Source organism: Ornithodoros turicata, unplaced genomic scaffold, assembly GCF_037126465.1.
Source record: "Ornithodoros turicata isolate Travis unplaced genomic scaffold, ASM3712646v1 ctg00001042.1, whole genome shotgun sequence".
Taxonomy (NCBI): domain Eukaryota; kingdom Metazoa; phylum Arthropoda; class Arachnida; order Ixodida; family Argasidae; genus Ornithodoros; species Ornithodoros turicata.
This window is the reverse complement of record NW_026999443.1, coordinates 180,011-203,161: the sequence shown is the minus strand read 5'-3', so window position 1 is coordinate 203,161 and position 23,151 is coordinate 180,011. Positions and strand designations below refer to the sequence as shown.

The following is a 23,151-nucleotide window of genomic DNA, read 5'->3' as shown; positions in this document are numbered from 1 at the left end:
ATGGCGTGGACGTACCCAGCGCGGCAAAAAATCACTACAGCATTGTTGCTGCGTCGTCTACGACGGAGACGGAAGCGGACTATGTACATCCGAGAGATATTCGACAAGCGGCCTTACATTGGGCAGTACCACAACCTCGTACAGGAGCTGCGGCAAGTGGATCCAGAATACCATTTCAAGTATTTCAGGTAATAATTGAAAGCATGCTTTCATAATAATAACAACAATAACAATAATACTACTAATAATAATAATTATAACAATAATAAGAATTTATTTTTGATCAGGCGCTCATAAACAACCCTAATATGTTGTTATGCATATTAATATGAATAAGTCCCTGCCTGTGGTTACCCTTATTTACTGCTTTAAAGGATTTGCTAGCTGCTCCTGTTTGAACGCATGTAAAGACCCTCCCTTCCCTGCTGGGGAGTCGTTTTCCTGTGCATTAGTGGTAATTGCCGATTCCTGGGCACATGGTAGGTGCCAAGAACAATCTTCTTTAACGCAGCCAGTGTGTGTTCTTTATGCAGGGCATGCAGGGCAGGGATGACCAAGGCATCATTCGACCGTTTGTTGGGCCTGGTGTACTACAGGCTGTTGCATCCTCCGAATCATAGAAGACCCATATCTCCTGCGGAGAGACTAGCAGTCACATTGAGGTAAGCCCTTAACGATATTCACCCGAGAAGCCGTTTTGAGTTAAATGGCTTGGATTAAGGCGACTTCTGGAAACTCATATCGTATTTCATTCATGTTCTCGTCATCCTTGCGATTAAATCTTTTCGGATTCATATTACACCAGGAGCTATGGCCCGTCTTCTCTAATTCAACACTCGAAATACGCACAAGAACACATAACTGTGAAATAACCCAACAATGATGAACTTACATGAAATAAGGAGAAAATTCAGACTGGTTCTGTGCTTGTTCATTAATTTGCGTTTCGTTCTTTCTCGTGCCAGCCCTGGTGTTGTATGGACAACGTTTTTAGCGGTTTTCATACTCATTAACTTTTACAGATTCCTGGCAACCGGCAGTTCCATGCAGGACACCGCCATCAATTACTGTATGCACGTTTCAACCGTGTCCAACATATTGAGCGAGACCCTTGCGGCAATATGGGACTGCCTCTCACCACTCGTGTTAAAACCACCAACAACAGCCAAGTGGGAGAAAATCCGGCAAGTGTACAGCTCTAGGTGGAACTTTCCGAATGTCATTGGAAGTATAGATGGCAAACATTTTGCTATTCGGTGTCCGGACAGAAGCGTCTCTGACTTCTTTAATTACAAAGGGTTCTATTCTATTGTACTGCTTGCAGTGGCTGATGCAGAATACCGCTTTATCCTAGTTGATGTTGGGGCTCAAGGGCGAGTATCAGATGGTGCGTGTTTCAATGAAAGTGTATCAAGGAACACTTTGAACGTGGAACGCTTGGACTACCTTCATCAGCCTGTCGGTGGCCTGTTTGTATGGTAGGTGACGCAGCATTCCCCTTGCGACCGTACTTAATGCGGCCATACCCTGGGAGGAACCTAAGCGAAACAAAAAAAGTATTCAACTACCGGTTGTCGAGAGCAAGACGGTGCATTGAGAACGCATTTGGGATCTTGGTGTCAAGGTGGCGCTCATTTCTGTCTGCTGTCACCGGAACGCCGGACTTCCTTACTGACATGGTGAAGGCAGGCGTCTGCCTACACAATTTCTTGATGTTGGACGCTGCATACTGTCCAGAAGGCTATGCTGATACTGTGTGTGGGGAGAATGTGCAAGAAGGCCTTTGGAGGCAAACAGTAACACAAGTAGGATGTGAGGGTTCGTCTGGAGCAAACCGCCCAACTTCAGTGGCCATGGCAATCAGAGATGAAATTGCTGGTTATTTCATGTCTCCTGAAGGTTCCCTACCATGGCAGCTAAGGGTTGTTAGGAGAAGTTGAAAAGTGGTCTGTGCTTCCTTGGTACTCTGCACAAAACATGTGATACAGAACTGTGATAGATAAAACGACTTTTTGTCAGAACTATTTTATTACCTTACACACTGAACCTCAAACAATGCTGTGTTGTATGCTCAAAGTTTGTGTTAGTACAGGCATCTGTACACCTTCTTTGTTTTTCAGTTTTCTGAAATAAACTACTAGGCACTTATATTTTTTCCGATAATCTACAGCGTTTTGTTTTACGGCTTGCGTGTCAGCAAGAAGGCAACAAGTTGTCTAACTGTGGGATGCATTATTATGAAGCAGACAAAAACTGCATATCACATTTAGTTTGCTGGTACTTTCGTTATTGCTTGTCACTTGCGTAGACACTGAATGTTTTTTTCTTGCATATCAGAAGGGCTTTACAAAAATTAAATGCTGTACGCTAGACTAGAAACGAGACTAGATATACTGACTAGGTATATAATTCTACACAAGAAAATAACACAAATAGTACATTTGTAGTCATTTGTACAAATAGTAGTAGTCAAAAATAATTCAGGTATATCAAGTATATCAAGTTCAGGTACATCAAGACAAAACACTTTGTTCAGGAAGTGCATATCACATTTGGTTCATTGGCTCTTCTGTTATTGCTTGGTGCTTGTGTAGACACTGACTGCTTTGTTCTTGCATATCAGAAGGGCTTTACAAAAATAAAATGTTGGCTGAATTAGAAAAGAGACTAGATATGCCGTTTTTTTTAAATATTCATTACAAAATTTTATTTCAAGAAAAACTAGTTGCGCAAAATAGATGGCGTTTCAGCAGGTGGTTTATAAGGCCAGACAGACATCCTGTAGGACAGCGCATGCATGTGCTGGATGACTAATTAGCTAAAATTCATTAATTAACTGATATTAGTAAGATTTTTTCTGGGAAATGTGGGATAGCAGAATTGCAGCCAGTCATTATTGAAACCCATTGTCCTTATTAAACAGCCTGAGAAGCAACCATACTTCGAGATATAAATTGCCAAATTTCTCTATGCAAATTAGCCGAAACCAGAACTGAGCAGTATTCAAGCACAGAAACAGCTACAGGCAATCACGGGGAGAGGGCACATGCCTTGGAGCAATGGAGCTGGTTGGAGTAGATGCAAATCTGAGATCCCTCTCCTACCCAGATAAGGTGAAGGGTGCGTGGTTGTTGCGCTCGAAAAGCGAATAGTTGTAGTTTCGGCTCATTTGCATAGCGAAATATAACATTTTACGTTGCTTCCTGAGTTGTTTAAAGGACGGTGGCTCTGAATAATGATTGGATCCAATCCTGCCATCTCGGATTTCCCCCTCCCCCCAAAAAGAAACATCTAATTATGAAGTTAATGAATTTTAGTTAATTAGTAGTACAGTAGATGCAAACACTGTCCTACAGGATATTTCCATGGCCGTATAACCCACCTGCTAAAACGGCATCTATTTTGCTCTGCCACCTTTTAAGAAAAATTCTGTAACGAATAAAAAACACCTGTATAATCCTACACAAGAAAATAATAAACACAAGACTAACTGCTTCAGGGTTATAAAAAAACTACAAGCCTTGTTGTCATTTCTACAAAAACAGGTAGTCAAAAATAATTCATTTAACAAGAACACTATAGGTCATACTCCGAAAGTAGCAATATCATTTTTGCTTTGCATTCTGCCGCGGTTGGCTTCGACAGCCTGTCCAAAGTCATCCCTACACATAGGGCGAATGCCTCATTCTCCGACATCCTTTTTTCTAGGTGTTTCAGCAGGTCTTGTTCAAAAGTGTCTGATTTTTTTCGCTTGTTCACTCTGTTTTCTGGCAGCTGACCTGACTGGACCGGTGTCTGTTCTCCTCTGTCCGTTGCCATCGTGACGGTTGGTATAAGGGAATCCCCCTGGGTAGACGTTGTGCAGGATGATGTTGATGATCTCGACACCATAGACTCGAAAATGCTTTCTGCAGTGCCGCTGGAATCGTCGTTTCCAGGATTCTCTTCGAGTGTAGATGAGCCATCCAGGTTGCATGTTGTCCTCCAGAAAAACAAACAATTTGTCATGTAGCTGCAATGTCAATGAATCACGACGATACTCTTGTCTGTGTCCTGTGTAGCAAGCATTGTTTATACGTAATGACTGGTGTGCATTCAAGGAAACAAAAATATCACTTGGAAGTAGTGGTCTGGTCATGTTTGCAAAACGATTTGTACCAAGAAAGTGGCAGCAGCAAAATGCAAACTAGACGCGTGAACGTAGTCGACAGAAGCGTCATTGGAAACTCGTCACGGAACGCTATACGGAACATACCTGCACTCAGCACCTCAACAGACGAAACTACTTACTTTCTCGGACGTCCACAGTCTTTATAAAAGGCCATAGCCTCGAAAAATTCCCAGGCACGCCTGGCAACAAACGCATTTCCACTTCGTTTCATCACCTCCATTGCCTTGATCTCTCTGGAGTACCGATATCTTAGGCGCTTCCACAGCTTATGACATTCTTCAACTAAACAGAGGGAAAGCCAAAAGACAGGACAAGATGTGATTAATAGTGCCGCGAGAGACAAACGCCACTCGAAAGAACGCACAAGGTGGTCCGAACAACTTACCTGTGGCGGGTCCACATTGTTGTCTTATTATTTCCCAGGCGTTTCTCTTTCTTTGTGAATCCCTATAGTCCATCCTCTTCGTGTCAAACACACATGAATGTTGTCGTACACCCTCCAGTAGACGCTCTACCACAATATCTGATGGCCCAAGCCGCTCAACTCTCACTTCCGTGCCCGAACTGTAGTCCGCCATTTTGATAAAGCGCGGTGCATTCTGGCCTGACTGCTCGAGCGCGGCCGGTGAAAAATAGGAGATGCTGTATTCTGAGCGGGCGACGTTCTAGCGCGTTGAATTCCGCCGGCCGCGCTAGTGGCTGAACTATAAAAGGTGTGATTTTCCCTGGCGTAACGCAACTGTGCTGCGCGCGGACGCACAGCACAGTTACGTCGGACTATATCTGCGCCTTAATGGTAGGCTACATTCCGCAGCCTCTCGCCTTGACAACGTGCTTGTCAAATTCTATTCCAGCGGTATCTACACACGCAGGAAATTTAATAAATGGACGCGATATTTGCATGTCCAGCAAAGTTTACTTTTACAGCGACAGCTGTTATGGGCTGTATCTCGTGAAGATCCTGTTCTGTACGTGGCATAGGCCTGATGCGCTCAAGTTTGCGAGGCTACGCGAGCGCCCTGTCTCCCCTGGCGCGAGATGAAGTGAAACAATAATGGCACCGTCCCCGCGGTGTTCAGCTCAAGAGCCAACGCGTAACCGACTGAGCTATCCAGGCCAAGACCGAGGCCGCTATAAAGAAGAAACGAGAAAAGGCAGCGAGCTACAGATTGCTGGTTTCCGAGAGTCATGTTGGCTGTGATGTCGTCAGCGGTAGGAGAGCGGTGTTGTGCACTTTGGTGGCTGCAGTTTCTTTGCATTGCGTCTCTAGCGCAAACAGCTAGGTACCAAACAACGCCAATTTTGGTATACTTGTGAGCAATGTGACTGGTAGAAACTCATACGGAGGAAAATTTTGTGCTTTTCGGTGGAAAACTGATCAACAAAGCGAATAGCAGCAAGAAGACAAGGATAGGGTAGAAGTAGGCAGGACGACTGCAGAGAAGTAGACAGGACGACTGCAGTACTTCTACCCTGTCCTTGTCTTCTTGCTGCTATTCGTCATCATGAACCTATACCAACTACCCCGGATTGTTCCTATTGTGCAACAAAGCGAGTCGCTACGCGGGCCGAAGTTGTTCTGTATACGTGGCGCGGTTATATCATTGTTCACTCCATTTATGTGTGAATACTGATTAGCCAACCAGGCTGTTTCATAGCTGTCGGTGACTACAAAAAATTCATTCGTAAAACGAATTGTGACGAACACGGGCACCCTGCCTAAGCCATGTACCGTATTTTCACGCGTATTAGCCGCGGTTTATGCGCGATTTTTTTTCGCGGACGCTCTGCGGCTTATCCGCGGGTGCGGCTTATCTGATGGCTATTTTTCCCTGGTATTTTCCCCATACCCCGGGTCGAACGAAAGGGCCGACAGTGCCTCATGTTTTTCGGAGCAGGACCGCCCTGCTAGTGCACGAACAATACCGAACAGGGGCGGGTCCACATTCGAGTGGACTGACCTTCCGAATACATTCCCCCACGCAGCTTTAACAAAAGAGGTGACAGTGATTAATGTCTCCTGGAACACCACTAACTCGTCCATCCACGAAAAACACGCAACAAGGGCACAATCCGATCTTAGTAGAACACTAGAACTGACCTCCTTTGTTATACGTTATGCCGACACCCGAATGTGGACCACAGGGTTTATGGCCTTCCCTACGGTCTCCTTTGTCGGCAGACCCACAGGTAGGGTTCAATACACCTGACATCGGGATAAAACGTGGTCAGCTAAGCGTCAGTTGTCATTTGACCAGAGCATCAGCATTCGTGGACACGGGCACGGCAGTTAGAGGTGAGGCATGGCTCCAACGCGGAGGCACAACTACGACAGCGGCTTCAAACTAAATGTCGTCGACGTCGCGGACCAGTACGGGAATAGGGCAGCTGGCAGGGAGTACGGCGTCGACGAGCGTTCTCTATTGATTTTGTTTGTGCATCACTGGTTTAGCGCACAAAGCAGTCGCGTCGTATTACCCGCGGCTTATCTGCGAGTGCGGCTTATCTGCAAAAACATTTTGAAAATGTGTCTAAAAACGAGTCGTGCGGCTTATCTGCGGTGCGGCTAATACGCGTGAAAATACGGTACTCTTCCCCAACAATATCACACTGACGACAGTATCAGCAACAGTTTCGAGACGTGCCTCATCCGTAATTTTTGCATTTTCATTGTTGTTCTTTCTCTTTTTTTCTTCCGTAATAAAACATCGTTTATTCTACGTTTGAGTTGCATTTGCTCTTGTCTTGGGATACGGGCACATTCTTTCTCCCTATCGTCTGCTGGGGACACGAGATAGTGTAAAACCTAAAAAAAGAAAGAAGTTACTGTTGGACACCGATCTGGCGACCTCGATCTAAACCTCATCTCCCCTCACAGAGGCAGTCATGGTAAGAGCATCTTTAATAATCGAAAATAGACTTCTAGTACGTTGATATCCCCAGATAACATCATGGCTGCAAAATAGTTATTGTGGGTAGGCATCGAGGCTGACAAAAGATTACAAATGTAGGCAGGAACTTATATTGTCAATATACAGGGTGTCCCAGCTAAATGCGAACATATTTTTAAAAATATATATATGTATATATCACTCTTTCCGATATGAAACGAATTGCAATATAGCATACGCTGAAGGGCACTCCTTAGGAAAGCATTAGTAAACTCCTAAGGGAATGTCTAAATGAACTTTCAATAATTAATCATAAAAGCTACGAAGTTGTCCCAATGAGAACGTCTGGTCCCTTCGGTCACCTGATACCGGAGCCGTTTCCGGAAAAAAAAATCCGTTCAATTGATCATCCGCAAAAAATTCGTGAACGAACGCCATTTTTTCTTTGTTTTGTTCATTGCACATCTTCGGAGATGCGTCTTTCCTTCACGGGCAATGTGACAGGATAACAATGATATGCACGGGGCAAGAAGCGACAATTCAATGTAATTAAACTGATAAGTCAACTATAAGTGGCTATATGCTTGTTCCTCAGAGATTTCTTTTCTTTTTCTTTTTTTTTTGCATATTGCCAAGGATTTTCCAGCAAATTTTCCTGTTTCCTAGCGCATTTCCACCAAAGCAGAAGCGCACGCAAAAGCGAGGGAGCAGCGACACGTCAGACTGGCGGTGCCTTGTTTGCAAAGGACGGTGGAGCAAAATAGCACCAGGTTCAGTGTGGTTTTATTGCACGTCACGTGAGCTGTGGGCCCAAGGGGGTTCTGTAGGGGCCCACGGCTTAACTTTGTATGCTTGGATTGGAAAACCTAATTTGTATAGTTCATTACCACGGCGTGTCTCAACTTGCCACACACGGTGTCTGGTCTTGCACCGAGGGTTGGGGCAAGATGAGACAATCTGCATTTTTGAATTTCTTGACCTGTGTTTATTTTAGACTGAATATGTCCGTCCTGCATTTGCGGGTCACAAGCTCTACACCCCTGAGAATGTGTCTATGGCTAGTTCATTCAAAAACACTCGAAAAATAAAAATTTGACTTTCAATTGCAAATTTTTGTCTCATCTTGCCCCACTTTACCCTACATCTCCGCGAGCAGAAGATGTAGTCCGTACATTGATTTTGGGCCTTCCGAGAACGCGGCGCATAATCGGATACGTGGAAGATAAGTCACTTGTTTTCGTGCCGCGAATATTTACTGCGGTTTCTTCATAACACGCACTCATTCTCCGTTGTTACATCGTCAGCGACACTCAATTTCCGAGAGTGTAATGGACGATCGCGTAATATATTAGGGAGTTTTAGTTCCCACTACGATAACACGCCGATCGATACGATTTCCGAGAAACAGATACGACTCAACAGTCGGTGGGAATGATTCGCAAAGCGCTTGTCTGCAGTTTTAGTTTGCAGACGAAAAGTCACCGAGAACGACCCACCCATACGGAAAATCAAGCGGGACGCCATCTGTTCGCACAAATCTTGACTTCGTTCACTAGTATCAGTAGTAGGAGGTGGTGCCGAGGCTACATGGGTGAGAAACTACAGGGTCCCTGCCCTGAGCCCTGCGCGTATTTTTCCACGCGCGGAGCGTGTGCGGAGGGTTGTCCACGTGATTATCGGCTGGGGAGGGCTGCGTGCGCGCTTACCCTCTGACATTTTTCAGCCTGGGCAGACTTCTTGGGCCGACTTCACATATTTTTCCGATACAGCAGGTGAGCGGTTTACATGCAGAGACGTGCAAAGAAGGGTCATACACAAAAAAAGGACAAGTGAAAATATATTTATTAATGCCATTCAAGTTGAGATATATTTATTAAAGCCAATAGTGCTGGGAATTATGATACCAATCAGGTGAAGGAGAAAAACCCAGCCGAAAAACCTTCACCACCTGTAACAGGGCGGTGCTCGGGTGGAGGGTTGCTGTGGTGGGCGGAGCGTGACCGGAGGGTTGCGTGCGCGCTTACCATTCACCCTGGGCTGACTTCTTCCACCATTTTCCTACTTGGGTCGAATTCCTTCCCGCGACAGGTGGGCGGTGCTCGGGTGGAGGGCTGCTGTGGTGGGCGGAGCGTGACCGGAGGGCTGTGTACGCGCTTACCATTCACCCTAGGCGGACTTCTTTCACAATTTTCCTACTTGGGCCGAATTCCTTTCCGCGACAGGTGGGCGGTGCTCGGGTGGAGGGCTGCTGTGGTGGGCGGAGCGTGACCGGAGGGCTGTGTGCGCGCTTACCCTTCACCCTGGGCTGAGTTCTTCCACAATTTTCCTACTTGGGCCGACTTCCTACCCGCGACAGGTGGGCGGCGCTCGAGTGGAGGGCTGCTGTTGTGGGCGTCGCGTGGCCGGAGGGCTGCGTGCGCGTTTATCATTCAGCCTGGGCCGCCGACTTTCGTCATTTTTCAGCCTGGGTCGACTTGAATCGTAATTTTTCCAGCTACAACAGGTGTGCAGTAGGCTGTTTACATGCAAAGGATAGCCATACGCAAAAGTACAAGTGAAAATATATTTATTAAAGTCATTAGGAATTATGTTATGACTCTGCGTGAATGGGAAAAACTTATTACAGGTATGATACATTAGCATTGAATAGGTATCACAAATCAATCACAATATTTTTATTAACAGTAATCACAAGTTTTCAATGAATCAGAAGTGATAACACACCTAATCAAAGAAGATATTCTTAATCAATATGATTATAAACAAAATTACAAATTGTATTATAAAAAGTCTAATATTCCTATACGTGAGAACCATCTTTGCAATAGCGGGAAGTTCTGATAGTTGTATGTAATTAACTGTGAACAGCAGAGACACTGGAAGACTATGGGACATGAACACAAGACGAAATAAAATCTATACCACTACAAAGAAGATATTCCACTTCACCACATAGCACGATCCTAGCCAACAAACAGAACAAGGAACGACACGAACACAAGAGGAAATAAAATCTATACCACTACAGAGAAGACATTCCACTTCACCACATAGCACCCTCCCAGCCAACAAACGGAACAAAGAACGACACGAACACAAGAGGAAATAAAATCTATACCAGTACGAAGAAGATACTCCTAATCAAAACAACACAGTAATCTATCATTCAGAAAATCAAACCCATCAGAAAATTAATATTCCTATACGTGAGAACCATCAACGCAATAGTGGGAATATCTGGCATAACATTTCGAGCACAATAGAGAATCTCAATTTCATATTCCAACATTACTCAACTTTTAATTTCTTATTAAGTGAACAGCATAGACGTAAGGAAAAACGAGAAACAACACAATCGACAGCTACAATTAATAGACAGCCAAAACCTGCACACATCCAACACATAGAGAAATAATAGCTAATCAATCTATCAAAGGCGAAATAGCACAGACTTAACGATGAAGAACAGAGGAACACGCGGCGACACGTAAACAACAACAAAGGAAAATAATATATCATTGAACCATCATAAAATCAACCAATATACAATTTTCATTCTAACAAACACTACGAACCTTAATGGAGGTATCCAAGACGTAGGAAATATGCATTGTTTTCACTCTTTTCCTCAAAGCCGGGAGACTTTATGTCTCTATCTATATGGCCAAAGCACTGCGCATGCTTTATCACTCAAAGGGTTGGGGGCTATATTCCTTCGTACAGCAAACAGAACGCTCTAGAGGTCAGATAAGAGAGAGTTCAAAGGCGATATATTTTATTGTGCAGCGCAAATAGATGTCGATATCACTCGCGGGGGTCACTATCTTTTCGCATCCTTTCCCTGAAATGGAAATCTTTCGTCAAAGTGGTTGTCAAGTCAGCTAAGTTTGTAGAGATGCGGTATTGTTATTGAAGATGTAGAGAAAGTCCAAATTATTAATTGGTAGCAACGATACTCAATCAAAAACGAGAAACAAATTTAATTACGTCAATTTTTGTAATATCTTGCAACAGAAATTTCTAATGAACCACACAGAAATATCAAATGTGAAATGCAACTCAGAGTTATGAGGCATTCCCATCTTAGAGGTACTTACTTATGTCAATCGAGTGAACAATTGAAACAAATACAAGACAATAATTATTTCAGGCAGTAAGTTCACACCTCTTAGAATATCAGTCGAGTGAATACTTGAAACAAAATCAAAACAATAATTCTCATGACAGGTGGAGATTATGGCATTCTAAACCAGATAATAAAATTTTAATCAATAAAATATACATAGATATGCTTTTAATTAAGTGTAGACGAGCACTTGATAACAGAAGAGACATTTGCTCTACATTGAAAGATGGACATATTTTGTACTCGCTGCCATAAATCATGGGAAGATGTGATAAAAAACTGCTTCGAAAAGGAAGAGCAGCGAAACGATTCCATTATCGCTGCCTTTCAATACGTCCTAGACATGGTCGTATTCGGAGATATGGTACAAATTACAGAACTGAAGGTGCAAGAATTTATATGCCAAATCTACAATACTCATAAAAATATCTGCTCGTCAACGTCGCAAGGGCCATTGGGATTGATGGCGGAGTTTTTGAGGTTTGCTAACGAAGAATTGAAATACACTCGACCAGATGTAATTGTAATCATTGCAATGGGCATTGCATTCATCAAGAAAGCACTCAGATCAAATTATCATATACAAGCGGTCTATATCGCACGATACACTTTGACGAGCACTCTTTCACGATGTCAGAGAAGTTATTCGAATGGATTGATATTTTCTGTATACACTATAACATAATGCGAATTCTTTATGTCGTGGATATTAAAAGTTACGAATATTTTTCGAACGAAAATTTACTTAAGACTCGCAGAAAGGGTCACCCGCGTCGACGAACCCGTTTCAAAAGCAACACGCTCGCGTGCGGTACCGCGTTAACGCGTCGGGCACAGAATCGCGTTCGGTTTCCAGTACGGCATTAGGGAAACGCGACACGGCGTGTTGCCGAAACGTCTTCGACGACGCGGGTGACCCTTTCTTCGACCCTTTCTTAAGTAAATTTTCGTTCGAAAAATATTCGTAACTTTTAATATCCACGACATAAAGAATTCGCATTATGTTATAGTGTATACAGAAAATATCAATCCATTCGAATAACTTCTCTGACATCGTGAAAGAGTGCTCGTCAAAGTGAGCGACCTAAAGCTTGCGTATTGAAATTGAAATTACACATTCTACAGCACTGATCATAAATCGCAATACCTATTCAAATTGTAATTAAACTCTTACTGATGTTTGGTAGTCACCACTTCTTCTGAATGTGAACCGATAAATTTTAGCAATTAATCCACAATCAAATATTTTGTATAGTATGTGTGAGTATATGCACAACTTTTTAATCTATATCTTTAGAAAAATGCAAGAAATAGCGTGCATTTTTGACTTTGAAATATTTAAGAAGAAAATGATCTTTAGTGTGGAATTTGCGTGTTACAACGTTATGAGCTAAAGACTTATAAAATTAAAGTATGGCCTTTCCATTTGTAGTGCCCGGATGCTATGACACTAAAATAGTGTGATAGTTTTTCTGTATGGTTACAGGGAAATCTCGAGTATATTTTGTGAATTGGATCTACGTTTATGTATGACCTGCGCTGATCTGGTTATTATCCCGCCGCAATCAGTTATCTTCCCTTATTTCCCGTTTTGCGCTATCTTGGACGGCATATTTTTCCTATCCAGTGATACAAACGGACAACTGTGTTGACAAAAATATTTATATTTGTTCCGCACTCCAATCGGTTGCCTTGTCAAAGACGCCTTTTCTTCTTCTTTTACTATGTCTGGGCTAGTGCAACTGATTGAGAAATATACATGCACTGTGGAATTTAATTCATGAAATATGATAAGTTTTCACATGAGATTAGTGATCCTTTTTGTAATCATAGACTGATGTATCATGTCTCTAAATTTCAATGACCGATCCTTCTCCGGCAATTCTATCCTAAGGTGATGAACTTGTACAGAGAGTAGTCGAGTAAAACCTATTTGGTGGTCGGGTCTCATTCCATATGAGAATTCTTACACAAATTGTGGAATATTCGTTTCCTTAGCGATCACTGTTCTCAGTCTAGCCATGCTAAATGTAAGGTGTTTTTCATTGTGATGCGAAGAATTCATTATAATGATGACAAAGATTACATTTATTGTTTCAGTTATACAATTGTTTATTTCGATAAATTACAGTTCTATTTCAAACTCTGAAGTTTACGTTTGTTGTCTTCGCTGATGAATTCCGAAGACATTAAATAGTTTATTCTGATTATTGAGCGCTTGAATCCAGCATTGATTAACGCAGGCGCTATGTTGTCGCCGTGTTTGTATTGCTTCAACAACTTGCACTTTGTCGCGATGAACTTGCACAGTCTCTTATTGATGTTTCCTTTCTTTGTATGAAGATTCTTGAATGGCGTACAAGAGAGTATTAGATGAAAATCGTCCGGTGGTCCACCGCAATTGATATGTTTGTTGAGTTTAAATAAATGATGATACATCAGACCGTGCACAACAATATTGAACTTCTCTTGATTCGACATCACTGACTGGTAGAATAATTGCATTTGCCGTGGTAGTGGAAGATATCACCATGATAAGATTTTATGTACTTTCCATCTCAGATATGTGTAATTTCAACAAATCCGTAATGAATCGTGCGATATAGACCGCTTGTATATGATAATTTGATCTGAGTGCTTTCTTGATGAATGCAATGCCCATTGCAATGATTACAATTACATCTGGTCTAGTGTATTTCAATTCTTCGTTAGCAAACCTCAAAAACTCCGCCATCAATCCCAATGGCCCTTGCGACGTTGACGAGCAGATATTTTTATGAGTATTGTAGATTCGGCATATAAATTCTTGCACCTCGAGTTCTGCAATTTGTACCATATCTCCGAATACGACCGTGTCTAGGACGTATTGAAAGGCAGCAATAATGGAATTGTTTCGCTGCTCTTCCTTCTCGATCTCCTTTTTTATCACATCTTCCCATGATTTATGGCAGCGAGTACAAAATATGTCCATCTTTCAATGTAGAGCAAATGTCTCTTCTGTTTTCAAGTGCACGTCTACACTTAATTGAAAGCATATCTATGTTTATTTTATTGATTAAAATTTTATTATCTGGTTTAGAATGCCATAATCTCCACCTGTCGTGAGAATAATTGTTTTGATTTTGTTTCAAGTATCCACTCGACTGATATTCTATGAGTTGTGAACTTACTGCCCGAAATAATTATTGTCTTTCTTCTTGTGTTCGTGTCGTTCGTGTTCTGTTTGTTGGCTAGGAGCGTGCTATGTGGTGAAGTGGAATATCTTCTTTGTAGTGGTATAGATTTTATTTCGTCTTGTGTTCGTGTCCCATAGTCTTCCAGTGTCTCTGCTGTTCACAGTTAATTACATACAACTATCAGAACTTCCCGCTATTGCAAAGATGATTCTCACGTATACGAATATTAGACTTTTTATAATACAAGTTATAATTTTGTTTATAATCACGTTGATTAAGAATATCTTCTTTGATTAAGTGTGGTGATCGTTTTGATATGGTGTAGCTATTATTTCTCTACAATTCGGTTAGAATCTATATTAATGCTATGTGTTGATTCAAATTATTGCCTTATGTCTGTGCCATTCACTTCAATAGAAATTAAATTTGTGTCACATTGGAATATTAGCTATTGTGCTCGAAATTACTTACACTTATCAGATTCTAACATCTCAGACTTTTTATAATTTTGATTGTAATCGTATTGATTAAGAATATCTTAAATGCGCTATCACTTCTGATTCATTGAAAACTTCCACTAATAAAAAATATTGTGTTTGATTTGTGAAACCTATTCAATGCTATTGTATCATACCTTTAATAAGTATTGTTACGTGTATTGTGTTCCTTCTATTTCAGATTTTTGGCTAAGTTTTTCCCATTGACACATAGTCATAACATAATTCCTAATCACTTTAATAAATATATTTTCACTTGTACTTTTGTGTATGGCTATTCTTTGCATGTAAACAGCCTACTGCACACCTGTTGTAGCTGGAAAAATTACGATTCAAGTCGACTCAGGCTGAAAAATGGCGAAAGTCGGCGGCCCAGGCTGAATTGTAAGCGCGCACGCAGCCCTCCGGCCACGCGACGCCCACCTGTCGCGTGAGGAAGTCGGCCCAAGAAGGAAAATTGTGAAAGAAGTCAGCCTAGGGTGAAGGGTAAGCGCGCACGCAGCCCTCCGGTCACGCTCAGCCCACCACAGCAGTCCTCCACCCGAGCACCACCCACCTGTCGTGGGAAGGAAGTCGGCCCAAGTAAGAAAATTGTGAAAGAAGTCAGCCCACTGTGAAGGGTAAGCGTGCACGCAGCCCTCCGGTCACGCTCCGCCCACCACAGCAGCCCTCCCCCGAGCACCGCCCACCTGTCGCGGGAAGGAAGTCAGCCCAAGTAGGAAAATGGTGAAAGAATACAGCCCGGGGTGAAGGGTAAGCGCGCACTCAGCCCTCCGGTCACGCTCCGCCCTGTTACAGGTGGTGAAGGTTTTTCGGCTGGGTTTTTCTCCTTCACCTGATTGGTATCATAATTCCCAGCACTATTGGCTTTAATAAATATATCTCAACTTGAATGGCATTAATAAATATATTTTCACTTGTCCTTTTTTTGTGTATGACCCTTCTTTGCATGTCTCTGCATGTAAACCGCTCACCTGCTGTATCGGAAAAATATGTGAAGTCGGCCCAAGAAGTCTGCCCAGGCTGAAAAATGTGAGAGGATAAGCGCGCACGCAGCCCTCCCCCATCGATAATCACGTGGACAACCCTCCGCACACGCATCGCGCAGGGAAAAATACGCGCAGGGCTCAGAGCAGGGATCCTGTAGGTTCTCACCCATGTAGCCTCGGCACCACCTCCTACTACTAGTATCCAGTTACATTATGCGCATGAAACGCGTGTTACAAGCATTTGTATCAATGCATGGTTGTGGAAGACGTCATGTTGCTAAATGTTTCTTTGCGCATTTATGCGCCGGCAACAGCTTTTGGTCAAAAATACTCCGCGAAACAATGTACATCTTCACTTAGGCTTAGGCGTCCAGACGGGGGAGACTATCCTTGACTTTGCTGACCAAGAGCGAGGGAGGCTCCGCCCCCAAATGGCGCGCCAATAGGAGGACTCGGGAGGCGGAGCGCTGCGGCCTGTGCTCTTGCCTGATAGATGGCGCATCGGTAGCGCTCGGCTCGGGATATGGGAGCCGCTGTCGTCTGCTTCTTCCGGTAGAGCTACGACCTTGAAGCCTCTGCTCTCGCGTAAGAGATGGCGCAACATTGGCGCTCGGTACGGGCACGTGTGGTCACCATAACTTTGAGCCTCGACCTTGAGACTGGCCGGTAACCTAAATTCCGATGACGCGGTGATAGCAAACCATAGTGCGTAGTTTTGACGATTATGCTTCATGAATATGTCATTACATTGCCAAATTTGTGGCCAGTTCGACGTTTCGCTCCGCTGTTTTGCGTAAACATTGTCTCAGATCATGAAAAATGAAAGAAATATTTGTTCTACTCCTCGCACCGAAATAAATCATTTAAAATAATTGTACTGTGTGCTTCTTTTTTCTTTTTGTAAGTAGTTACAGAACTATATAAAAAGGAAAGAAATGTTGCTGCTTATTCTACTCCTCACACTGAACTAAATCCTTTGAAATAATTATACTCTGTTTCTTTTTTTCCCTTTTTGCAAGTAGTTACGGAAGAAAATAATTGTACTGTGTGTGTGTGTGTCTTTTTTTCCTTTTTGTCAGTAGTTACGGAAGAAAATAATTGTACTGTGTGTGTGTGTCTTTTTTTCCTTTTTGTCAGTAGTTATGGAAGAAAATAATTGTACACTGTGTGTGTGTTTCCTTTTTGTAAGGGTTCCGGGACATTTGATCGAACGTCGTTTGGTCGAAAGCTGTTTGATCGAACGCGGGACATTTGGTCGGCTTGGAGCGTTGATGAAACAAAAAAGAAGAAAACAACGAAAGAAATCTTCAGTTCTAAATGCTGTTATCCCAAGGAATATTTCGCTCTGTGTCATCCGCTCGCCCATAAACACATTCCTCATCCTAATCCACTTTTTCGCATCCAGAAGGCGATCCGATGATGTGCCTTTTTTTTTCCCGCTATTTATTTGCATTTGCTGAAACTGCGTTTGCAGGAGTTTGAAAGTAAAATTAGACGTTTACCTCCACTCTCATGTCCTCGTGGCTGATACTGTCTCAGCGTATTGCTAAAACTACGCCCAAACATTTCATTTGGTAAAATGCTCCGCAAACTGGGACAATTTTTTCCTACGCCCACGCTAACGTGAGACATGTGGTTCGCTGCGTTTTTCCAACATATCTGCAGGAAATATGCAGAAGGTATCAGGGCCTTGGGGAATTGCTTCTTAATCTTGTCACGTTGTCTGTGTGTTCTATTTCATGACCGCTTCCGTTTCGGTCAAACGGTGTTCGATTAAATGGCTTTCGTCCAAATGTTCCGCGACAGCTTTCGACCAAACGACGTTCGATCCCGGAATCCCTTACAAAAACGAAACAGTTTCTTCCGTAACTACTTACAAAACGAAAAAGACACACACAGTGCACAATTATTTCAAATGATTTATTTCAGTGCAAAAAGTAGAGCAATCAGCAACATTTCTTTCCTTTTTACGTACTTCTGTACTTACAAAAACGAAACACACACACACACAGTACAATTATTTTCTTCGGTAACTACTTACAAAAAAGGAAACAGGAAAAAAAGAAACAGCGTATAATTATTTCAAAGGATTTAGTTCAGTGTGAGGAGTAGAACAAGCAGCAACATTTCTTTCCTTTTTACATACTTCCGTACTACTTACAAAAAGAAAGAAAGAAACACACAGTACAATTATTTCAATGATTTATTTCAGTGCGAGGAGTAGAACAAATATTTCTTTCATTTTTCATGAGCTGAGACAATGTTTACGCAAAAGAGCGGAGCGAAACGTCGAACTGGCCACAAATTTGGTAATGTAATGACATATCCATGAAGCATAATCGTCAAAACTACGCACTATGGTTCGCTATCGCCGCGTCATCGGAATGTATGTTACCGGCCAGTCTCAAGGTCGAGGCTCAAAGTTATGGTGACCACACGTGCCCTTAGGAGCGCCAATTATTTATTTTAAATGATTTATTTCAGTGCGAGGAGTAGAACAAATAATTCTTTCATTTTTCATGAGCTGAGACAATGTTTACGCAAAAGAGCGGAGCGAAACGTCGAACTGGCCACAAATTTGGTAATGTAATGACATATCCATGAAGCATAATCGTCAAAACTACGCACTATGGTTTGCTATCGCCGCGTCATCGGAATGTATGTTACCGGCCAGTCTCAAGGTCGAGGCTCAAAGTTATGGTGACCACACGTGCCCTTAGGAGCGCCAATTATTTATTTTAAATGATTTATTTCAGTGCGAGGAGTAGAACAAATAATTCTTTCATTTTTTCATGAGCTGAGACAATGTTTACGCAAAAGAGCGGAGCGAAACGTCGAACTGGCCACAAATTTGGTAATGTAATGACATATCCATGAGGCATAATCGTCAAAACTACGCACTATGGTTCGCTATCGCCGCGTCATCGGAATGTATGTTACCGGCCAGTCTCAAGGTCGAGGCTCAAAGTTATGGTGACCACACGTGCCCTTAGGAGCGCCAATTATTTATTTTAAATGATTTATTTCAGTGCGAGGAGTAGAACAAATAATTCTTTCATTTTTCATGAGCTGAGACAATGTTTACGCAAAAGAGCGGAGCGAAACGTCGAACTGGCCACAAATTTGGTAATGTAATGACATATCCATGAAGCATAATCGTCAAAACTACGCACTATGGTTTGCTATCACCGCGTCATCGGAATGTATGTTACCGGCCAGTCTCAAGGTCGAGGCTCAAAGTTATGGTGACCACACGTGCCCTTAGGAGCGCCAATTATTTATTTTAAATGATTTATTTCAGTGCGAGGAGTAGAACAAATAATTCTTTCATTTTTCATGAGCTGAGACAATGTTTACGCAAAAGAGCGGAGCGAAACGTCGAACTGGCCACAAATTTGGTAATGTAATGACATATCCATGAAGCATAATCGTCAAAACTACGCACTATGGTTTGCTATCACCGCGTCATCGGAATGTATGTTACCGGCCAGTCTCAAGGTCGAGGCTCAAAGTTATGGTGACCACACGTGCCCTTACGGAGCGGCAATGTTGCGCCATCTCTTACGCGAGAGCAGAGGCTTCAAGGTCGTAGCTCTACCGGAAGAAGCAGACGACAGCGGCTCACATATCCCGAGCCGAGCGCTACCGATGCGCCATCTATTAGGCAAGAGCAGAGGCCGCAACGCTCCGCCTCCCGAGTCCTCCTATTGGCGCGTCATTTGGGGGCGGAGCCTCCCTCGCTTTTGGTCAGCAAAGTCAAGGATAGTCACGGGGGAAGCCACACAAGCTGCGAAGTCCGCACACTACGCCTCGTCAACAGTCCACTGTCCTTTCTTCAGAACATCCGCTACTGTACTCGTGGTTGTCGCCCAGCCATGATTTCGGGAAGTTACAGACCAAAATCGTTCGCAGCGCACGCCGCGAGCGAACGATATTGTTTCTGTTGTTGTCAGCCATCTTGTTTGTAAGTGAACGCTCTGCGCATGATCCAGCAGAGTGGAAGCACGAAAGTTCGCACGAAAGAAGTCCGATAAATTCGGAATGAGTGTGATTCCGATATTTTTTGTAGCCGATAGAGATCTCCGACTCAGTATACGCATGCGCACTTTGCGGAAAGCTGAGTCGGAAAGTTATTGGAGGAGCAGAAGCGGCCAACTAAAACTCCCTAGTTTTGGTCGGATCTGTCGGACCGCTCGCGCCAATGACAGACAACTTAAAATTTGTGGGTGGGGCTGACCTGCGGCTCTTCACTTGTCTCCGAGTATAGAGGCAAACACTGATCGCATGAGCTACGTGATGTAACAATTAAGAGTCCGCCAATCACTACCGTGCTTTCAGCGTCGGTAGCTATGAATACGGGCCGCCATCAAACGCATGGGTAGCCATTGCAAGCCACAGGAAGCCTGTGCTTCAAAATCGTCTTCGGCGATTGGCTGACTTTATATGTCTACCTGTGAAGGGGTTAGAGAAGGCAACAGTGGTTAGCGTGCTGGTCATATCGCGTCGAGACTGGGAGGTACACTCTTAGAAAAAAGGGAGTATGTGAAACTCCCTTGGGGGTGTTTACGCTACTCCCCTTGCTAAGGGTGTTCCCTCGACTCCCCTTCCTGAGGGTGTTCCCCTGACACCCTTCCTGCAGGTGTTCCCTTGACTGTCCTATATCCAAGCACATTGCAGAGAACACTAAGCACGCTGTTTTCCACTCTGTCATTAAGTGATGTTACTTCATTGGTCTTTTTTTTTTTGTCTACTGATCTCCTTTGCACCATATTACAAAAAAGAAAAAATACTGCCCTCACCCCAAAGCACGAACAGATGCAGTGGCCCTACGTCTTTGTATTGCTCAAGAATCTAGGTAGTCCCACAGAACTACCCAAGCGGAACATCCCCTAGAAACCCCGTCATTGGGATTGCAGTATCATACGACTCAAAATTTTACAACTCTCTCCGAGAGTACAAAGGAGGGAAACACTTTCGTAACGGTGACGGACATACCGCCTCATCAACTCGAAGTGCATCTGCAGTAACTTCAAAGCACCTAGCGTTACAGAACAGATATCCCTTTCTATCGAACATTGCGTTTCTTACTTGACCTGCCGCTTCCCTTGTCATTAGAGAGTATTTCTACGGACATTTTCCCTCGAATGAAACGACCGATCCAAGTGTTAATTACAATTATAACAAGAAAGACCGCATTGTAGAGGCGGAATCTTTATGAGCACAAGAAAACAAGATGTAGGCACCCGCATGCTTGGAAAGTTGTAGTAGCTGTTCGGCACTTTCCAAGGATATCCGATACCAACGCCTTTTTTGTACAGCCAGGCCTTGCGAAAAGTAAATGTCTTCTGCAGGGATACAACTACTCTGTCAATTTCAGACATAGGCTTGTTCATCTATTCTTTCATTAGTTGCAGGTGTGTCTCGATAATTTTAACAAATGAATAAAAGTACGGGGCATCACTGTTGCATAGTCTGGAAGGACCTCGTCATAAACATTGGGGAATGAGGCTAACACTCCTCCATGAACGGAGTGCACACAACACCCCTCATTAAATACGATCATGGAAGTTGCTGCAGCGCCCTCTCCGTTCGCGAGAGTGTCCCAGAACCATTTGATTCCCTTTTGACTCCCTTTTTGCTAAGAGTGTACCCGGGTCCGAATCCTGGTGCCGACTGTGCTGTCTGGGGTTTTTCCTTGGTTTTCCTCAGACGCTTTCAGACATATGTCGGCACAGTTCCCTTAGAAGTCGTTCCAGGACGCACATTCCCCCAGAGCGTCAGTCGTGACGTTGCCCACCTGTGTGAGGCCGACAACGGCGAGCCCTTTCACCATCACCAGTGAGTGAAGGCATTAAGCAAGCTTGCTGTATCTCGGTGGCGTTGGCATTAGGCTAGTAATGTTTCGTTTTTTACCCCCATCTGGCGTGAAATACTTAAGGACACAGGAAATCCACGACACTATAGCATTGTTGTTTTTTCATGTCGTGTACTAGAAAGATTTGACATAAAGATTTAAATCCTCATTTCACGCCCCTAGACGGCGTATCTAAGTAGTTGACGGCTGAATGGCACTGCCAGCTGATTGACGAGGCATTCCTCCGAATTTGGTATCTACAGCAACCCTGAGATCCATTCACTGTACATCAAAAAGAGATCCACGTCGTGCACTAGCATAATCTCCGCACAGCATCCGTAGGCTGTAAACAAAACAATCCCAATGGAAGCATTGCAGGAAGAGTCCCTGATTGCATTAGCAGCACGGCAAATGAGGGCCCTGTCCTTTAACTGAGGCTATAGTGACCGCTACCGGCCGTTCCCTTGTCTGCATTGCCCTCCATATAATCTGATAAAAATACGTAACTTGTGGGTTCCCATGCTTCCACGTGAACCCATATTTGAGTCTTGTGAGCCAGATGAGCTTTAGGTTGCTAGGTCTCAAGACTTCCTGCGCCCTCTTATTCTACAAGACGATCAGTGCGTGTCAGCTTTCCCTGTTGTCGCATTCTACTCATTCCACGCATTAATTACTATGTGTAACATATGTTCTACGCAACAGCATACAATAGCAACCTTTCGAAGCATTATCAGGTTACGAGCTGTTGACCAAGTATAATGTTCAGTAAGCTCCAACATAACCCGAACGCATTGGAAATGAACTGTTGGCTTTCGCACCGTATATTTATATTTTTATGAAGCCTACAAGTATGCTCACTCTTGCAAGTCCCAGAACCTGGAAAGGAATTCGAGAGCTCGTCGAACGGCACGAATTAGCGGGATCGCCTGCGAACCTGCGTTTCGCGGAAGGTTCGTGACATTCACTAGCTACGTGTTGCCTGTTTACCGAACGGGATCCCAGGCGCTAGACGGCGGAGTGCTGCTCGGGTTTCTCGCGTCCTGGCATGACTTTGTAGAGGAACAACATCAACTTCAACTGTATTTGCAGATGGCCCGATGTTTGTCTCTGACCGCCTGTAGAAAACTCAAGAACGTTTAATCACGAACGCATGCAGAGGTGAAGCCATTAAATGCGTGATAACCATGCGTCAGTTTTAAAAGGTCATGGCATCTAAATGCAGTGGATCCCTAGTCACTGTGGCATTGCAGGCAAGGAGGCTGTGGACGCTGCTGCACGCCGGGCTCCTCAACTCAGGCGCGTCCAACTGATGCTCATTTATTTCACCAAGGGTAACACGGTGCGAATGCCGAACGAGCTCAAGCAACAAATGTGCAGCACCTCCTGGCTAACAGGATCTGCTCGGGATTCGCTTCTGTACAAGGTCGATCGAGAGTTACGCTTTTGA

At 43.6% G+C, this 23,151-nt stretch overlaps 1 protein-coding gene across 1 annotated transcript; it reads left to right on the top strand.

Moving 5' to 3' along the window:
- LOC135376118 (putative nuclease HARBI1) lies at nucleotides 1-23,151 on the top strand. Its single transcript, XM_064608703.1, has 5 exons — nucleotides 1-188; nucleotides 543-662; nucleotides 1,023-1,478; nucleotides 1,625-1,812; nucleotides 22,955-23,151. Exons 1-5 carry the CDS (start codon nucleotides 1-3, stop codon nucleotides 23,149-23,151), a joined length of 1,149 nt encoding a protein of 382 aa, XP_064464773.1.